The 22,196-nt window shown below is 34.7% G+C and overlaps 1 protein-coding gene across 1 annotated transcript in view; it reads left to right on the forward strand.

The window, feature by feature from the left end:
* LOC138700289 (luciferin 4-monooxygenase-like) overlaps window positions 1–22,196 on the forward strand; it is a 110,110-nt gene that overhangs the window by 64,198 nt on the left and 23,716 nt on the right. Inside the window, exons 4-6 of the mRNA XM_069826801.1 lie at window positions 1,529–1,919; window positions 13,361–13,523; window positions 15,657–15,932. Coding sequence (XP_069682902.1) covers window positions 1,529–1,919; window positions 13,361–13,523; window positions 15,657–15,932 — 830 coding nt within the window. The remainder of the gene's footprint in view (window positions 1–1,528; window positions 1,920–13,360; window positions 13,524–15,656; window positions 15,933–22,196) is intronic.

Below are 22,196 nucleotides of genomic sequence, written 5' to 3' on the forward strand. Positions count from 1 at the left end.
ACTGCAAGCTTGTGGTAGAGAGACTTTACCATATTGTACTGTGGCTGGGTGGGCACATGCATTTCACAATGGGAGGGAAGATCTTCATAAAAAATGTGGAGCTGGCAGACCGCAATCGGCAAGTGATGATGTGCATGTGAACACTGTAAGAGCCCTGCTGGAAGAACAACGTTGTTGGACTTGTATTGAACTAGCAAGGGAAGATGGAATTGCTTCTGGTACGATTCTTCATATACAATACTTAAAAAGAAGTTAAAGATGAGGAAAATCTGCACTCGATGAGTTCCACATAATCTTAAAGAGGAAAACATGTGGCAGAGAATGGAAACAGCAAGATTACACTTAGAACGCTATGGACATGAAGGCAAGCATTTCCTTTGACATATCATAAGTTTAGATGAAACCTGAGTTCGATGCTATCAACCAAAATTGAAGAGACAATCAAATGATTGGCAGCACAGTGATTCCCCACGGCCAAAAAACAGGATCCACTTAAAGTCATGTTCATTGTTGCTTATGATTTTGATGGTGTCTTTGTCACTCATTCAGTTCCTGCGGGAAATCATGTGAATGGTGCATATTACAGTTACTGCCTGGAACACCATTTATGACCAGCTGTGTGGCATAAACATCCAAATCTCCTGAATTCTCATCCTATTGTGCTACATGACGGTACTCGCTCTCGCATAGCTGCCCCTCTGGTTAATTTACTTCGCAGGTGGAATTGAGAAATTCTGGAGCATCCTCCATATTTCCCAGATATGAGCCCATTTGATTTTGACCTTTTCGCGAAAATGAAATTACCACTTCGAGGAGTTCGCTTTAGAACCAGACAGGCAATTATAGCAGCAGTAGAGCAATCTGTTTGAAGATTAGTACAACAAGACGCTGTGGATGGCATCCGTTGTCTCCCTGAGGTGTGGAGGCGGATTCTTCATGTTGGAGGAGATTACTTCTGAGCCCTGCAACAATGTGACTGTTCCAAAAATGTTTTCTTTGTTGTTAATTCAAATGTTGCCACTAATTATTGAATGACTCATGTATACAATCCAAAGGGAAAACGAGAGGTTGGACGACTCCAGAAGAGATGGACACCTGCTTTGATTGCGCCATAACAGGCTGGAAAGCCTAATACATGTTGCTGTTGTTGTTGCTGCTGCTGCTGCTGATGATGATGATGATTAATTACAGTCAATTATTTCTGTTCTTTCATTCCCTACCAGAAAAGATAGTCTGAAATCGTAACTGAATCTAACACACTGTGTTTCTCAAACACTGTGAGTTTGAGTAGGCTATACGACAATACTAACATCACATTAAAGTTTAAGTTCAGCCCATAATGTCCCCTCAGGGCACGGGCCTCTTCCTAGGAAGGCAGCTGATTAAGGTGATCTCGGTTAGCCATGCTGGGAAGAATCCTGCACTACTTTATCATTCTCAATTAATCATCCTCACAATTACCATTATTGGAATTGAAACCAAATATCTGTTCGCACATTTACATCTTCCTTTGTTTATACATTTTCAGGAGAATGGGCACATGCCCTGTCACTCTCACGGCCCAAGATGGTTATATGTTCAGCATCTGTTTGGGAGGCACAGTTGGAAACGTATTTGAAATCGAGTAATATTGAGAAAATTATTGTATGGAATTCGAATGGGGAACCTCTGCCAAAATATGCAGTATCCCTTGAAGATATTCTAGATCCCACTAAAGTTATGTTGCATAAAAAAGAGAAACTAAGTAATATGAATGGAAATACGTTTAGTACTTCTGAAGAAACAACAGATAATAACAAATCAAAGAAAATAAACACCAAAGACCTTACAGCTTTCATTTTGAGTTCCAGTGGTTCTACTGGCCTGCCAAAGGGAGTTGTGTTGACACATTTCAATGTCACTGCAGTATTAACCACAAGGTATGCATTGACTCAATGATCATAATATAGATGAGGAGGCAAGACCTGGCATCTGAGCTGTGCGAGAAGGGAAAGAATAAGCCATCAAAAAGAGAGTTTCTTTTATTATATGAATCTACTGATACGGAAGTTCATCTCATACTAAAACATATCTTCCCCCTCCATACTCATTGGTGGTATAGCCACGACACATAATAAGGTCACTGGACAGGTCTTGCCTCCTCTACTCTATCAGTTTGTAGATATAAGTTTCCAAATTAACCTAAGTTCAGTATGTAATTGATTGAGTGTATGTACCGATACTTTAATTGACGTATTATTTCATAGTCCTTAAATGTAGATACTCATAGAATAATACAGAGTATAATTTATTAAGGCACTTAACCAACAAAAGCTATCTATCATTTCCAGGAAGTTTACCTACTGTATATGAAATGTCTGAATAGAAGAGTGACCAGGTCTTGAGTAGCGAAATGCAGGATACATAGTTGTTGCTGATTAGTCAACTGTCCGAAGACAGGTGTGTACCTCATAAGTGACACCATAAGGCATCACTCATGAGGCAACTAAGCCTAGAGATAATGGGGCAGGATGGCCAGTTCCTTTTCCCTTCCATAGCATACCGTACATCGTTGACTAGTTACATAATATTATACTAATCAGATTTCAGAGGATGCATACAGTAGGGTTAAGGGTTGAATAGTGAAATCTTGGCTGATCTTAACTTGCCTCAGTTTAATACTAATTTACAAAAAGTTCACACTTTTGAAAATAATAATAAAAATAATGATAATAATAATAATAATAATAATAATAATAATAATAGTAACAGTAGTAGTAATAGTAATAGCAAGAGCGACAATAATGATGATACTAATAATAATAATAATAATAATAATAATAATAATAATAATTTAATAGATTCAGTTAAACCAAACCCAGTTTTTATTAAAAAAAATGGTATTTCCTAAGACTCGGTACATAGTCTAATATTATTTCTACTATATACAAAGTGGCTCACTTAACCTTTTTACCTCCGATAACATTTTTAACTGTAGTTGCCATAGACAAATAGAAATTAAGTTATATCGAAGGGAATATCTCATTTATGTTACGTAATGATTTTATTTTCTTAAAGAATTTTCTGGATAAGAAAAAATGGTTTAGTTTTTTGAATAGCACTATGAATAAATAAAATAAAATGTATATATTCAAAAGTTTTAAATATGCTAGAAGATGGACGATTTATATATGAACAAAGACTAATTGTAACAACATATTAAAATGAGTTGAGCCTTGCACGAAAGTAGTCGCAAGTGCAAGATGAAACATCTTATATTAAATATTAAGTTTAGAAATTATATTAAAAATTGTATATCTATATGTAAATTATAAAGTATGTAATGTAAGGCTTCAATGATTATATGTAACTTATGTATATTTTTCTTTTTTTGTGTGTGAACTATAATAAATATATCTTCTTCTTCTTCTTCTTCTTCTTCTTCTTCTTCTTCTTCTTCTTCTTCTTCTTCTTCAGTAGGTGCTACAACTTCGTCGAAGTTTTAACCTTCTCAATTAATTTACGCCATTCTTTTCTGTTATGAACAAGATTTGGCCAATTCTTTACATTCAGTGTTTTCAAATCGTTGGTTATGTTTTCCTTCCATCTACTTTTTGGTCTTCCTTTTGCTCTTTTACTGATGGGGTTCCATTTATATATTTTCTTAACTGTTTTTCCTTTGTCCATACGATGGATATGGCCAAACCATGCCATTCTTTGCGCTTTGATATAGTTTACTATGTGTTGGTTTTGTATTAAAATATTTAACTCTTTATTATTTCTAATTCTCCACTCATCGTTTGCATCTTTTATTGGGCCAAATATCCTTCGTAATATTTTCCTTTCAAAAACCAGGAGCTTTTGCTTAAACAATTCAGTTAGGGTCCAGGTTTCACTTGCATATGTTACAATTGGTCTTATTACTGTTAAATATAGTCTTAATTTTGCTTGTTTGGATGCGTATTTGCTTTTGAATAGGTTGAGATTTGCAAAGTATTAATAAATATATCATCATTTCTTAAAGAATTTTCAAGACACGAGGGGGAAAGTAACTGGCCACACTACCTCATTATCTCCTGGTTTAGTTGCCTCATGAGTACTGCCTTATTGGTGTCACTTATAAGGTTCCAATCTGTCTTTGGACAGTTGACAAAACAACAACGAAGGTAAATATCATTTTTAAATGGTAATACAATAATGCTGTATTTTATTGTGCCAGTGCTATACATTTTGTGGACATCAGATTATAGTAACATAGTACAAAAAGAAAATAAAAACATAAATACTTTAGAACAACAGGAAAATGTCCCAATAAACTAATTAGTTAATAAGGCGTAAATAACCCAACAATTGCAATATAAAACATATTGGTTTTGCATTTGAAATTATAATTTTCACAGTTGTCTCGAACATTATCTACGTAAGAAATGTTTCCCTCCGTACATCAGATGTCCCCTTCGATACAATTTAATTCCTATTTGTCATATTGTTTATAGCTACAAGAGTTAAAACATTACAGGAGGTGAAAAAGTTTTAAGTGAGCCACCCAGTATAAATGACTTGTCTATAAATAAATCTCATTCAGAAACACTACCTATCCTTTGCAGATGAGCGAACATGATTTACAGACGTAGAAATGAGAATATTCTAAGAATATACCATAAATGAAGCTAAATAACCAATTAAAAGAGTGGGTATCACATAACAAACTTAATCTAAATATCGACAAAACAGTGTTTATCCATTTTGATCAGCATAAAACTCGTAAAATCTTGAAAATATATTATATGGACAATCAGGATATAAAAGAGTGCACAAAAATGTTAGGAGTATGGATTGATTTCAGTGGACTAAACATGTAAGCTTCCTCTCTGGAAAACTGTGCTAATTATATTATACTTTCAGAATTCTTACAGAAAGCACCTCTCTTTCAACCTCAAAAATAGTCTATTATGATTAGGCCTATGTATAGAGACGAGAATTTCATGCTCTATGAAATCTCAAAATATGCATGCATTCATGCGCTATCAAACTACGAAACTTGCTCCATCAAGCAAAAAATACATTAAAATATGCACTTTCATTTTTGTTCCAAATATCTTATTTCATTCACTTTTTTTTTTTTTTTTTTTTTGCACATTTAACAACCTAACAACATTTCTAAATTGGTTTCTATGAGGTTCCTGCACTTGGCAATCAATATGTTTTTGTAGGCATCTACATTGCAAGACGTTATGGGTGCAAACTTGAATGAACATCTATTTGTGACAGTGTCAGGTCAAATTCTTCATTCAAGATTTCGCCACAAATAACTTTCTTCACTGAACAAAAGTCCGGATCCGCATTTATGACCCTGTCCAGTGTGCTTTTCGCCACTATACTCACTTTCCCACAGGCATAACTGAAGGATCTATGGAACTCTTTGCATATTCTTTCCTTTTTTTTGCATTCTTGCAATAGATTTTTTACTACACTTTATCAACATCTTAGGTTATTTAGCATCTGAATGAGGTGAAGGTGATAATGCCAATGAAATGAGTCCGGGGTCCAACACCAATAGTTACCCAGTATTTGCTCATATTGGATTGAGGGAAAACCCTGGGGAAAAAAAACCTCAACCAGGTAACTTGCCCCGACCAGGAATCGAACCCAGGCCATCTGGTTTTAAGGCCAGATGCTCTAACCATTACTCCACAGGTACGAACGTTCTTGCAATAGGCCTATGTGAAGCAGATGCGATATGCTGGTCGACTTGAAATATTTTAGTAAGTACATTTTATCTGAAATTATAATAGACCTTATGGTTACCTAGATACGATTTAAAAACGGACATCATAATTTAATTATTTTTTAAAAGTTTTGTAATTTTTTACAAAGAACAACTGCCATATAAAATATTCGGAAACAGAATAGCAGTGCTTATCTCTTTACTGCAATAATCGCAGAATATGTTATCCGCATCTGATCTAATCAAATCCTTTCTTTTAATCCACTGTGCAAAGAGTACACTTTTGGAACCTTTAATTGGAAGCATATTAGAACCACATTAACACACGCAAACAGAATAAACAAACACATTAACCACTTAAGAGATTCACACACTGCAAAGACAGTTTAGCAAATGATTTCAATTTTAGGAGAATCTAAATTGCTACCAGTACTGGAAAAGGGAGAGAATTTACAACCTCCCTGAAAGAGAGTGCTTTTGACCTGAATTATTTGTTGGCAGTTTCCTTGAACCCTCTACTTTCTCTCTACTATTCTCAAAATATCTAACGCAGTAAATCCATTTATGACACACAATCTATAAAGGTCTCTGTAAAGTTTTGTAAAAATGAACTTCCGTCCAGGAAAAGGTTCTTAAAATCTTATTGTGAAAATCTTAACATATTATTTCATTTTTCTGTTATTTAGTGTTTTTGTTTTTTTTTTTTCCTTCTTCAGTCCTGATTTCTGAAGCTAAATTAAGGGACATAAAAATCGAGAAACTGAGGTGTCCACTCAAAACCATTAAAACATGCATTTAAGCTGAATAAAAAGAAAATATTGTTTATTTAACGATCTCGGAACTGCAGAGATTATATCAGCATCACCAGTGTGCCGGAATTTTGTCCCACAGGAGTTCTTTTACCTGCCAATAAATCTACTGACATGAGACTGTCGCATTTAAACACACTTAAATGCCATTGACCTGTGCCGGGATCGATCCCACAACCTCGAGCATAGAAGGCCAGCGCTATACCAACTACGTTACCGAGGCCTGACTTTAAACTGAATATAATAATGTATATTATAGGCATATATATTATTATGCTAAAATTGCTTAAATATGCATCATGTATGTTTTTATCCCCAAAAAGGCCAAAACATGCAAATATGCACGGAAAAGTACACATATTTAGAACCGGAAAGTAATGAAATGGATAAATACTAATTTTGAGCTATGTCTTACGTTTCTATAAAAACATACATTTGCATGGAATTCTCGTCTCTATGTACATTCATTCGCAAAAAATTGTAGGCTTACAAGACGACATTGTAATTCAACAAATTTGGAAATAATTCCAACAGAAATATTGTCTCAAATGCGTTCAGGAATGCCAGGAAGCTACGAGATTTTATTATGGCATCACTGTGCCAACTATCAGGATGTGCAACAACATTTACAAAAAAACTCTCAAAATGCATTATACCATATAAAAGAATTGAATGTACGTAAACATAATAGACTACTTTGAGGTTGAAAGAAAGATGCTTTCTGTAAGAATTTAAATTTTAATAGTCTGTGATTAATAAGTTAATTAATTCACATATAATTTCCATGTAAGTTGTGCCAAAAATATTGTATGTAACTAACTTAGTACGAAAGTGTCTTTCGCGCACTCGTTTTGAAATTCCAGACTTGGCTAATGCCTTGTCTGTAAAGGTCTTACTCGTACACAAAAGTATCACTTTCTGTCATAGTTACATAAATAACTATTTAAATCTTACTTGGCCTTTCTGCATTTTTCTCTGAATCTACCAAAAAAACATGCCATGCAGGAGTTTGTACAAAAGAGAACAACAGTTGCTGTACACGTACAGCAAAGAAGAACTTTCTAACCAATAATCTGTTATGACAAACAGCAGTTTCCATATACTCGTAGATGTGTCAAAAAGAAAATTGCACTCTTCGATTTTTGTTGTCTGCTTTAAAACATGGACATAACAGTGTGTGAAGACCAGTGGTGTAGCATGAAATTTTGAGCAGGGGAAGCTAATTCACGTTGTTTTTCTTGTACATATGAGAAAACGTATTACAAAAATATAGTCTTAAAATAAATAGTAGTCAGTGACAAGTCAGCAGTCCGAAGATTGTTGGAACCTCGTAAGTAACACCAATAAAGCATGACCTCAAATGGTACGTAGTAAAATATGATTTCATATCCCTAACAAATAGACACGGTCATTTGTTTTTTTAAATCGCACTTTTGTTCGTAAGTCAGTCTTGATAATATAATTGTCCTAAAAATTCAAGTAAATTGGTGTCAGGAACTGTTTCACTCATTATTTATTATATCAGCCACAGTGCATGCTAACACTTCAACTGAACACAACTCACGAAAGGGATAACTCGGAAACTAAATTATTTTCAATGTAAAAGCTAGCTTCTTGCGAGCCTTGCGACCAGGGTAGTTTAGTTAGAAAAGGATGGAAAATCTGCGGGGTGGGTTACACAGAAGAATGAGTGAAAGAAACCAGTCTGCTTGGAAGCTGGTGTATGCAGGCTTCTTGTTTACTGCTGCATCACAAATCATCTTGACCTGCCGCATCACAATATTTAACACATGAATATAAATTCTATTAAAATTAATAAATAATTTTGTTCATAAACTGCAGGTTATTATTATTAGCTTTTAGCTTACATTGATGCTATGCCACTGGTGAAGACAGCTCTCGGATATGTTGAAAGGACTTTCGTTTGTAAGCCACTCACATGACCACTCATCACCAAGGCTCTATCATAAGCTAATTTATCTGCAGTTCCAAAGTCATTAATCACATACTGGTACTGTACTTGACAAAGTAATCTATCATATCTGTAAACTCTAAACATATTTCAATTATTTTGCTGTCACATACATAGCACGGAACTGTTGATAGTTGTGATGTACAGAGAGCTCCAATAAAGACCTGTCCCAAATAGTAATGTTCCCTCGGCTTAATGACCATAGTGAGGAATGTCTGGCCAGAGCAGCTAAGCATTAAGGGGTGGAGTAGGACCTGTCTGCATAGGGCAGGATGCACAGAATTGTTGTACGCTGACATACAAGCACTCAACGCCTGCCAACAGATTTTGTTAGGTAAAGGTTGAAGTGAACATAGGTTAAGGGTACGATGAAAGAGTAATGGAACGGAGAAAAATTCTCTCCGGTGCCGGGATTTGAACCCGGGTTTTCAGCTCTACGTGCTGATGCTTTATCCACTAAGCCATACCGGATTCCACCCCGGTGTCGGAAGAATCGTCTCAGTTTTAAGTTCCAACTCTTGGGTTCCCTCTAGTGGCCGCCCTCTGCACTACGTCATAGATGTCTATGAACCTAGGACCGAAGTCCACACATGTGCTGAGGTGCACTCGTAAAGAGTGACTAGTTGGCCGGGATACGACGGAATAAGCGCCGTCTTAAATCACAAAGTGATTTACGCATATCATATATGTTATTATAATGTACCAAAGTACATATGATATTTCCATGCAGATATTCTGTGTCATAGTGTGGCTTAGTGGATAAAGTGTCAGCACGTAGAGCTGAAAACCCGGGTTCAAATCCCGGTGCCGGAGAGAATTTTTCTCCGTTCCATTACTCTTTCATCGTATGATGACGCAGAATATCTGCATGGAAATATCATATGTACTTCGGTACATTATAATAATATATAGGTTAAGGGTGTTTGAGAATAAGGTGCTTAGGAAAATATTTGGGGCTAAGAGGGATAGGAGAATGGAGAAAGTCACACAACACAGTACTGCACACATTGTATTCTTCACCTGACATAATTAGGAACATTAAATCCAGACGTTTGAGATGGGCAGGGCCTGTAGCACTTATGTTCGAATCCAGAAATGCATATAGAGTGTTAGTTAGGAGGCAGGAGGGAAAAAGACCTTTGGGGAGGCTGAGACGTAGATGGGAAGATAATATAAAAATGGATTTGAGGGAGGTGGGATATGATGGTAGAGACTGGATTAATCTTGCACAGGATAGGGACCAATGACGGGCTTATGTGAGGGCGACAATGAACCTCCGGGTTCCTTAAAAGCCGTAAGTAAGAGATTGTAGTGGGACCAGCCCACATGTGAACTCTCAGTATATGTTACGGTAGAAGTAATTACTCGGGAATTATACATAATAACCGCGGACATCAAGGAGGATCAATAACAGGTTAGTTTTGGTGTGTTCCTGTAAATATTTTTTCCAATTAAATCACGGAGCTTGATCGCAAGGAGAAATTTTCTCTCGGGTCATCCGTTGAATTCATCACTGCATAAATTTGATTACATGCTTTCTAAATGAATAGAATTATACTTATTCAAAAGGACGAAAAGGAAATATTTTATTAGGAAAAACTGTAGGTTACTCACATAGATATATCGACGACAATCGATAGATTACACTAGTCTGTGATGAAATTACTGCCTCCAAATTTTGAATGTTTTAGGGTATTTTTAGCATGCTGAAGTCAAATTCGAAGCCAGAAAGTTCCTATCACATACCATTTTTTTGTTATTTTAATTTTCTTATAATATATTATGACAATTTATAGCATTATTATTTAAACTATAATACTTTAACAATTGTAGTTTTAGTATGTTAAGATATGAAAACCAAATGTATTCAACATATTTTTAAGATGTTTATATTGAAAATCAAGGATAACAGATGTCTCTTAGCAGGTATAGGGTGCAAGCGTATAAGGAAGTTAGGGTGAAATAACGTGCAGCGTTGCCATTATCTTTATTTGTAGGAGATAGAAATGTCAGCCATTCCTTGGTGAGAGACTCAACTCAACTCGTCTAGTTCCTCTCACATTTCAGTAGTCTGTGTTTCATCTGGAAACGAAACGAAATCAGTTTTTGAAGCTTTATTGTGGAGTAGAAAGTTGAGAGTTTTTAGTTCAGTAAGAAAGTATTTACTATGTCGCATCGAGAATGTATAAATAATCCAGACCATTTTTGTTATATAACTTATATAAAATATACACATTGCCTAAGCAGAGGCGTAATTTTACAGATTTTGTAAAAAAATCATATCTTGCTTATTTTGGAATCAAACTTGGAGATCAAAGTAAAGCTTGGGCACCACACAAAGTATGTAGAGTATGCATTGAAGAACTTCATCATTGGATCAACGGCAGAAGACTGTTGCCATCTTTTGGAGTACCTATGGTTTGGAGAGAGCAGTCGAACCATAGTAATGACTGCTACTTCTGTTCGTGTGATGTGAAGGGGTACGATTCTAAAAATAAAAAGCAAATCGTGTATCCAGTTATTCGGTCAGCCATTTTACCTGTACTCCATGGGCCTGATGTACCAATCACTATGCGACTAGAAAATCTTGAATAGTTTTCATCTGAGTCTGATGTAGAGGTGAGGGAAATTGTGACGAGTGACAGTGACTATCTACCAGAGTCGAGTGCTGCAGAACGTGGCTTTAAATAAGGAAAGAGACTGTTTCAAGTACATATGTGAGAAATTTCCACCACTATCTGAAGCAAATTAAAAGGAGATATATTTAATGGTCCTGACAAAATAAAACAGATGTCTGATGCAGCATTTAAAAACACTGTGGATGAAAAGGGGAAAGCAGCATGGATATCTTTCTGTGAATTTGTTTTAACATTTCTTGGTAACAACAAGGGTCCTAATTACCGAAACAATGTGGCTAACATGCTTGAAGCATACAAGGAACTTGGTTGTAACATGAGTATCAAAATTCATTTTCTGTTTTCTCACCTAGATTATTTCCCCGAAAATCTAGGATTTTTGAGCGAAGAGCAAGGTGAACGATTTCACAAGGATCTGCAGGAGTTCGAAAGGAGATACCAGGGACGATGGAGCGTCTGTATGCATCCTCATTATCGTTGGATGTTAAAGCGTAAAATACCTGAAGACAAACATAAAAGAAAGAGGAGCAGGAGGACTTCCTCAACTAAGAAGCAAGTGGTGTAATTTTTTGTGTGATACATTGTGCTAATTTATACATCCAATAGTGAAGTAAACAAGGCAAAACAAAGCAAAAACACTCTAGTGACGTGTATGAACAACCATACACATAATTGCAGCAAGTTGTGTCTTTTAAATATTGCTTTTGCATTTGAAATAAAAAAGTGAAATGAAAAAGTTTGTGATGAAATTCACGTAATTATACAATACATTTAAAGTGATTTTGCAAACAAACCAGACGTGATAGAAGTAAACGGATTGAAAATTCGAATTCAGCACATCGACATTATATAAAATCACATTATTTACTTTAGGCAACAAACACAAAGTTTAAATTCGCAGGCTAGTGTTATGTAACTTACGTGGTTTGTGAAAACAACCCAAAAATGTTCGAAAACGACTTGTTTTGTGTTGCTACTCATTACCTCAAGTTATAATTCTATCACTGCTTTCAATTTAATGCTATGTTTTAGTAGACTATACCTGACCATTTAATACATAACAAAATGAATTATGTGAGGTAGCGATACTAAATCATCTTCTGAAAGTTATATGGAGAACCATCTGTTGTTAGGCCTATATAGTTAGGGTTGCCAGATTTTAAGATGAGAAATAAGGAACACTTTTCATCCACATTTAGTTTCTTAGGAAAAAAACATTGAGTGTCTAAAAAGAGAATTCAGTCATTCAAATTTTTCTGCCCAAATGCAGATGTTTCACTGCAAACCCAGCATTCTCCAATCTTTCCTATTTTCTTCCTTTCTCTTAGTCTCCGCATATGGTCCATATATCTTAATGTCGTCTATAATATATTTTCTAATGCCCCAAACTTTTCTCTCTTTCACCATTTCTTCCAGTGCGTCCTTCAGTTAGTGACCCAACCAATGTATTGCATATTAATTAATACATGTAATCTTATGATTTATGCATTATATATTGTAATTATTTATTACATCATATAATTATAATTTGAACTTACTCTTACATTTTATATATTCCTATATTTAACCTTTATTTCCCACTTGAATATGCCGTATTTCACTATTTATTTATATAACAAAATCTTCTTGTAAAATTCACTATACTTTTCATCATTGTTGAATTATACAAAAAGTTCATTCTTATAACATTTGCAATATTTTATTCGTTTCATCCATCCATTTTGTAGCCATTACTGAAAATAATTGCCATAAATGGGGAAAAGCTTAACAAGAACTCTGTTACAGATACAATATTTTTCGGTTTTTGTGCACCAGTTTAATCTATAAAATACACCAATTTTTCAGGTAGGCGTATTACTACGCTGCCATCAACCACACTGCAAATGTGATGTAGGTATTGCGCATGGGATTTGGAATTCGAAAACGAAACATTTGGTGTACAGTTCAAGACTTGCACCATACACAGAATAAAAAGAGCTAAAACCGTATTGTTCCAGGTAAAATTGTACATCTGGCAACCCTATATAAAGTACTGTAACATTTATGTAAAGCCGTTGGAATATTTTTCTCTCATGATCAAATAACTTCAGTTGTTATTATTTTTACGGAAGCAATATTATTTATTTTTTCCAAAATTTAGATAGAGGTAAAGACTATCTACTTCTATTCGATATTCATATTACTGTAGCCTTACACACCAGTTCTCCATTTTACCTTCCCATCTCATTCATTTCAGTGGAGACTATACCAAGAGTAGTGAGATTGCATTGGGTCTTCCACCTTTCTGCCATGCGTATGGACTGCTTCTTGTCCTTATGTGCCTGTGTGAGGGTGCAAAGGTTGTAATAATGCGCAAGTTTAATCCAGACCACTTCATAAAGTCTATTGAGGAACATAAGGTAGGTCACAAAGCAGTTTACTTTCACTTTGAGATAGGAAAAAGCACATTATTATGTTAGTGTTAGATTATTGAATAAGCAGAAAATATTTAGGCCTAATACATGAAAACACAGTTTACTGGACTGATGAGCTAGAGAGATTTAATTAGTTTCCTATTTATCACTTACACTTTTATGCATTGGTACTGTTCAGCATATAAAAATACTTTTGTATTTGTCCTAGTTTCATGTTAGATTGTGATGGTCATAATGACACTAGTGGTGGTGGTGGTGGCGGTGGCAGTGGCGGTGGCGGTGGCATTGGTAATGAAATGGTGATGATGATTATGATGATGGTGGTGGTGGTGGTAGTAATGAAATGGTGGTGATGGTGGTGGTAATGAAATGATGATGTGGTGGTGGTGGTGGTGATGATGATGATGATGATGATGATGGTAATGAAATGGTGATGATGATTATGATGATGGTGGTGGTGATAATGAAATGGTGATGGTGGTGATGAAGGTAGTAATGATATGGTGATGGTGGTGGTGATAATGATGATTATGATGATGATGGTGGTGGTGGTAATGAAATGGTGGTGATGGTGGTGGTGGTAATGGTGATGATTATGATAAAAATTATGATGAAATATTGGTGCTATTTTGACAAAAATAATGTCTTAATCCATTACAAAATTTCATTTCAATTTCCAGAGTTTAAACCGAAGCCTCCAAAATGGAATACTAACACTTCAGCCATTTGGGTATTGGAGCACCCATAAAAAATGTTTGTCTGCTCACTGATCAGAGTGCACCAGTTTTTCATCCGACTCATTACTATCAGTCCATCTTTTTTTTTCTGTCTTCCAAGATTCCTTTTATTTTGTAAATATGTAACTTACAATTTACACCCACTTATTATTAACTTATTCAAATTTCTTCAATAGTAGCTATATTTTAGTTTCTATCAAAGTTATTCTTACAATTTTTTGCAGTAAAATTACTTTACACTCACAATAACCACTATAGGTGATGCTACAGTGCAGTTGAAACTTTGGTTCATTTCTTGGATTCATGCCCATTTGGTGAAACTATTCATAAAATGAACATGATAAGATTAGGTTTGTAATTGCAACATGCCTTAAGTCCAATGCTAAACTACCTACGACGAAGTCCATAGAATAGCCGACACTGGAAGTCTTGAGCATATTGACATAGCATTTAAGCCTGGAGAGACAAAAGGTTTTATTCTGGATATGACCATCCGATTCGAGATGCATCAGAATCAATCCGAGGAGGTTAATCAAGAGAAAAGGGGAATTTATGAACCTTCTGTTCCTTATTATAAAACATCATATATACTCAGGGATATAGAAGTTACTGGTATAATGGTGAGTGCAAGAGGGATCATAACAAAATAATTTGTGTCATTCTGTCTTAAATTTGGAGTCCCAACAACAACAAATCTCTATGCTAGCTTTGGAGATTCTGTACAGATTTTATGGTAATACTTGTACTTGAATTCACACTACAATTGAATTTTCTGATTTTATTTATATTCTATTTATATCTTTATCTTTTTATTGCAGCGCAAATTTTCATGTTCTTAAATTGTAAGTAATTTAATTTAATATAAATTTCAGTTTAACTTCTGTAAGCCATTTTCTTGTGAGACATTTATATAACTTATGTCACAGCTTAAATGTTACCGTTTAACATTATTTGTCTTTGGCAACCTTACCAAGTTGAGGCAGATATTTAAAATATTCTTGTTAAAAATATCTTTAATAGAAGCTGTAAATTTTAGATGTTACTCTTGCAATTTTTACAATAACATTATTTGTAGGTATTGTATTTCATTTGGGCAGAGAATTTTACATCATTAACTAATATCAAACAAAACGAATTTCACAATAATAAATCTTGAGTAACATATTCATAAAAATATTATCTAGTATTTATCATTAAAAATGATACTACCATTATTATACTAATGAAATGTAATTTTATTAATAAATATTATATGATGAAATATTGTTTCATGTGAGCCCTTTCTAAAGTTACTAACTCCCGTAATTCATAACAATCTCCATTCATATCCTTTCTTATAAAAATATTACAAAGTATTCAAGTGACATTATTGTCCTTCCAGATAACATGTTTGTATCTAGTGGCGTCTTTACTGGTGTTACTGTTGAAGAGAGATGTGCTGGATAAACCTGAATGCAGCTCTGTGCGCCACATTTGGACAGGGGCAGCTCCTTTGAATCCCAAGCTTCAGCAGTTGGCACTGAAGAAATTGGATGGCCGTGCAACACTACACCATTCATATGGACTCACAGAAACAACCTTTACAATGTTTACATGTGAAGTGGACAACCATAGAGTGGGTACACCAGGAAAGGTTACACCAGGGATGGAATGCAAGGTTAGTCTTGAAATATATATATAATATATATTTATCTTGTTTTTCACAACTTTCAAATGATGTACAGTATGTTCAGTACCATACATAAATTCCCTTTTCGATTGTTTCCAGTATTCTTCTGCCTTTCCTCATTTTTAAACATGTAAGTTGTCATTAATGTTTTTGTGTTTACAATAATTTATGCTACATGATATTCTCTCGCTCTCGCTCTCTCTCTCTCCCTCTCCCTCTCGTTCTTGTTCTATTTCAATAAAATCATTAAAACTTATGACTTTGTGGCCTATCTCATTCTGAATAATGTACAACTTCTGTGAAATCATTATTAAATCTTTCACAGTCTATTAAGCATCTTACTTTTTTCGAGAATATAATCGAAATTTAACAGAAGAAATACTGAAATCAGAAGTAAATACTGAAACAATTGTCTTTAGAGACAATTAATATTAGGTACCCTCCACAAAACTGGCTTCATTTATACACCGACGGATCCTTGATCTCCAGAGAACAAGGTGCCGGTGCAGGTGTTACGTGCTGTCTCTTCTCACTTTATAGATCTCTTGGATATGGAACAACAAGTTTTGATGGTGAAATCATTGCAATAAGGGAAAGTCTCAGGAATCTTCTATGCCACATCAATAAATTTAAAAATGCAGTTATATTGTCAGACTCCAAAGCAGCTATTCTATCAATAGTCTCTAAACACACACCTTCATCTCAAACAGCAGAAATAACTAAAATGCTCTCTCAATTAATATCACTCAATAAAAGAATTGTATTCCAATGGATACCATCCCATTGTGGAATCCTGGGAAACGAGAATGCGGATGCTTCAGCAAAGAAGGGCAGCACTGCTACTTACAGACCTGTTACTAAATCTACGTATTACTCTGTGAAAAGATTTATTAAATTTACATACTTAGACTTCAACAAACAAAATCTGATAACACAATCCCAAGGGAAAAAATGGAACTCTCTGCATCAAAATCCACAATTAATTCCCGATTTACCACGAAAATCGTCTGTAGCTGCATTTAGATTGGCAACAGGCCATGATTGTTTGGCCAAACACCTGCATAGAATTGGAATATATCAGTCCCCTAACTGTCCATTGTGCAACTCAAACCAAGAAATGGATTCGGAACACCTCAAAATCTGTGCTTCAGTGGCTGGCCATGATAATATCTTTGAAAAATATTGGAGTGCAAGAGGTCAAATGACTTTATTGTCAAACGCCTGGCATTAGAAAACAACAACTTTTTTCGAGTGTAACCCAGTTCAATTATTTATTAATTTGTACAACAATTAATTGTAATGTATATAATTGTGATATATTTCTGATAAAGTTTAAGTATTTAAGTATAATTTGGAATGAAGTGGTACATGTATTTTTTTTTTGTTATTACTGTTTTGTGCTTTTGTGTTATCTTTTATCTTTTTAATATATAATAATATAATATTTAATAATTTATATTTGTATTATCTTAATAATAACAATAATAATAAATAAAAATAAAGAAATAATGTGAAAATATTATATTGTATTATTGTAAGACAGTTCCATCCTTGTATTTTTTTTTATTTCATTGTCTTTAAAAGACTAATAATTAAAATACACCACTGCTTTAGAATTGATGCTTCTGTTATTACACTTCGTCTCTCCTCAATAGGCTTACTGGTACTGGTACATCATTTTAATAGACTGCTATTATCTTCTGAAATTTCTCATTTATTCATTGTCCACCAAAATATATATATTTTTCTTTTTACATGGTTATTTAACGACATTGTATCAACTACAAGGTTATTTAGCATCGATGGAATTGGTGATAGCGAGATGGTATTTGGCAAGATGAGGCCGAGGATTTGCCATAGAACACCTGGCATTTGCCTTACAGTTGGGGAAAACCTCGGAAAAAACCCAACCAGGTAATCAGCCCAAACAGGAATCGAATCTGTACCCGAGCGGAACTCATGATCGGCAGGGAAGCACCTTAGCCGACTGAGCTATGCCAGTTGCTGAAATATATATATTCATAATTTATAGGATGCAGTTATATTTTACATTCTGATTAAGAGAGCCTACTAGATATTTTATTAATGAAACACACTGGAATGCTAACCAGTACCTGTAAATGTCTCTAATGGAACTACAACTAATTTGGATTATTCTAAATCTTGATCACACATCTTTAACACTTTATATCACTTACAAGGGAAGGCTTTGGACCTCCCGACGAGAATCGTCACGCAACTTTCTGGAGTGGACAAGCATGATACCAAAGTAACTGGTGCAAAGTGTGGCATTTCGCAATCGCTCATAATCCCTATAACATGGCTTATGAAAATGGAGTGTTTGCCTGTAATGTTTGCAATGTTTTTAAACATGTAAGTTATCATTAATACATCTTGATTACACAACTTTTAATACTATATAACTTAGAAATAAATATATATATTTTTATCATTAATGTTTTTGTGGTTACACTACTTAAGCATTGGTCACTGATGTACACAGTAGACACCTGCCATGCCTGCACTGTGTCACCTAATGACACTGGAGCCGTCAGGTACAGTGTGTTTGAAAATTTATGGTTTCAACAAATTGTTTATAGTATTTAATTTGACGAGTTGGCCTTGGTAGCATAGTTGGTACAGCACTGGCCTTCTATACTCGAGATTGTGGGTTCGATCCTGGCTCAGGTCGATGGCATTTAAGTGTGTTTAAATGAAACAGGCTTATGTCAGTAGATTTACTGGCATGTAAAAGGACTCTTGCGGGACAAATTTCTGGCACATTTCGGCGACGCTGATATAACCTTTGCAGTTGCGAGCATCGTTAAATAAACCATAATAATTAATTAAAAAATTAATTTGACCAATTGTCTTAAACTTTTATGGGTTTTTAGAATACTGAGGATTTTTGCCATTACGTTGAATGCTATAGCAAAGATAACTGCTTTTGAATCAGATGGTATCACAGCCTTCTCAAATTATCATTTCGATATATGAGATTTTTATGAGCTTGAAAGAATAGCTAAAATTTAATCATTAAAATTAGTAGTGTTTGAATCTGATCCTGTGTAAAAGGAAAAAAAGGGAACCTATTGCATTAGTACCAGTACTTCAGTCATTTGGTAAACAGGTCCATCTGGAAAAATATATCCACTGTCTGACAGGATAATGTAAATTTATTGTTTCTAATCATAACGATTTTTAAATGTCTGGATGAGTGCAAGTTTTCTTAAAATCTTCTGTTGAAGTTGAATAATATTTAATATCAAATAATTCTAAGGAATTGTCTTTTATTAACAAAGTAAACTTTAATCATTTCAAGGGAAAAATTGTTCCGGGGCTGGGTATTGATCCCGTAAAATAAATTAAAGTAAAATTCAATTGAAAAAGTTTCAATTCCTGTTTGATGTCTCGAACCAGAGTTACAAAATTCTGTTGGGTTCTTAAGGACATTTCTGATTTTCTTTCATCCATTCATTTATTTATAGTTTCCTGCCCAAGGGTAGGTTTTTCACTGCAAACCCAGCATTCTCCAATTTTTCCTATTTTCTGCCTTCCTCTTAGTTTCTGTATATGATCCATATATCTTAATGTCGTCTATCTTCTTCTGCCCCAAACTTTTTTCCCCGTTCACCATTTCTTCCAGTACATCCTTCAGAAGTCTTTCTTTTCCTCTTTCTGATCAGTTTCAGCATTTGCTAAGAGTAATGTTATACTGTGTGGTAACTGTTTCTTCAATTTCAAAATGTATATTTGGATTATTTGTTAATATTTGCATAGCAGATATTGTGTTAACAGCTCCCGTTATAAATCAGAGGATTTGATTTTATAATTTATTAAGTTTTCTATATTTTTGTGGTCATTAGTATTTCTTAACAACAAAGTGGCTTCATATACATTTTGTAAAATGTAGGTATTCAACGTGTGTTCAGAACATCCCCACTTTTACCTTCCGATCATTGTAAGATGAGAACTATCTTTCCACCTTTTTACAATATACTCAAGATGTTTCTTCCATAATAATTTTACTTAGCCTCACAATATGTGTCATTTAATGTTTTACTATCCCTTAGCAGGATCTAATAAAATGTATAACGGTTTCCTCCTTAGTAAAAATAATTGATACATTTGTGACCATTTATTATAGTTAAACTTTTAGATGACAAATTCTGTAAATGTATCAGAGATTGTTGAGCTGTGTTTATTAATCGTAGACTGTGATTTTTTGGCCAAGACAATGAATTATATCACTACGTCATCTGCAATTGATGAAGCTTTCTGTGTTTGAATAAATTTTATTAATGTGATAAAAAGTCGTTGGATAATGAAATAACTGATACAGCATAACATTTACCTTGAACCAGGGGTGTGCATTTAGCGCCGCATACCCTAGTAGACTTACACTTCAAATTAATGTATCATTTTATCTCATTCAGCTTATAAATAATCATTTTTTAATAAAGTGCATTCTGCACTTCAAATTTAAATGTTCTGCATTAACTACATTTCTGCAGTAAGGCAGCTCTTCGTTCACAGCTTGCCTGAAGCCTCATTTTACAGTGTTGGCTCATGCGCGGACAGTAGACAAGGATGGAAAATTTCCTCGTACACCACTGTATTGCCTATACGCCTGTACTCGGCAAGAATAAGAGCTGGGATTATCGCTTGTCCTGGCTTGTTACGTTCCTGCAGAAGAATACCAGTGTTGATTGTTGAATTTGGCAGTGTGTGTGAAACATGCGATTTGTTTGTCAATTGAGATATGTTCAGGATCTCTCAGTTATTTGAAGATTTGTTTCTTTGTGAGTGACAATTTATGTCGTAGTTTTCTGTGTATAAATTAAATATTGATTAAGAATGGGCGATTCGTTATGTCCTATCGAACAATTATTGAAACACCCATTTCGACTACATTCTTTGCAAGAAAAATTAAATATAATACAAAGTGATCGACCATGTCCTGAAATGCCAACGCTTTTTGCAGCTCATAAAGATAAAGGAAAAGAATATACTCGACATTTTCAAGCGTCCCAATATCAGAAAACTCAGTGGATTGCAGGAAGTGCGAAATTAAATAAACTCTTTTGCTGGCCCTGTCTTATGTTTTCTAAAGAAGAAACAGTTTGGTCTAAAAATGGTTATGATAATTTGAACAATCTGCACAATGCCATTAATAAACATGAAAAGTCACAGGCACATATTTTTAGTGTTTTACAATTTAAATCATTTGGATCATCTCGAATAGACGTACAGTTAGATTCACAACTTAGTGTCAGTGTCGAGCAACACAATGAAATGGTGCGAAAGAACAGGAAAATATTGAAGAGGTTAATTGATACAGTCTGTTTTCTAGCCATGCATGAATTGCCATTTCGTAGTCATTGTGAGTCAGAAGAGGCAGTTAACAAAGGAGTATATTTAGGTGCGCTCATTTACCTTGCAAAATATGACTTAACCCTCAGCCATCATCTGGAAACTTCTACCACATTCTGCGGAACTTCAATCGAATACAGAATGATTTGATTCTCGCTGTAAGTGATGTTTTTATGGATAACATAAAACAAGAACTTTCAAAAACGTAATTTGTTGCAATCATGCTAGACGAAGCTTCAGACATTATGAATGCATCCCAGCTTTCAACCACTCTTAGGTATGTTGATTCAGAGACTGGTGAGATTAATGAAAGATTCATATGTTTTACTGATGTAAGCAATGATAGATCTGCCAGTGGTTTATTCGAACATGTCCAAAATATAGCCACTGAGTATGACATAAGTAACAAGCTCATTGCTCAAATGTTCGATGGAGCTCCTGTCATGGCTGGTCACACAAATGGTCTAAGAGCTAAAGTTCTTGAAAAATATCCTAAGGCAATATTTGTGCACTGTTTCAGTCATAAATTAAATTTAATCTTGTCGCAGTCACTTGCGTGTTTGAAAGAGTGCAGAATATTTTTACAGACTTTAACTGGTTTGGGTTCTTTCTTCAGTAAATCGTCCAAAAGAACACAACGACTTAAGGAATACACCTCAAAGAAAATGCCTAGACATGCTCCAACTAGATGGAATTTTACATCGCGTCTTCTTCAAACTGTAAAGGATCATAGGGATGAATTTATTGGATTTTTTCAAGACATATTAGCCGACAGTTCTACCTGGGACAGTGAAACAGTTGTTACTGCACAAGGCTTCCTTACATTTCTGACCAGTTTTGAGACATCACTGTTATTAGTTATTTTCAGTAAGATATTCA

The sequence above is a fragment of the Periplaneta americana genome, chromosome 1 (genome assembly GCF_040183065.1).
Source record: "Periplaneta americana isolate PAMFEO1 chromosome 1, P.americana_PAMFEO1_priV1, whole genome shotgun sequence".
NCBI classification, from domain to species: domain Eukaryota; kingdom Metazoa; phylum Arthropoda; class Insecta; order Blattodea; family Blattidae; genus Periplaneta; species Periplaneta americana.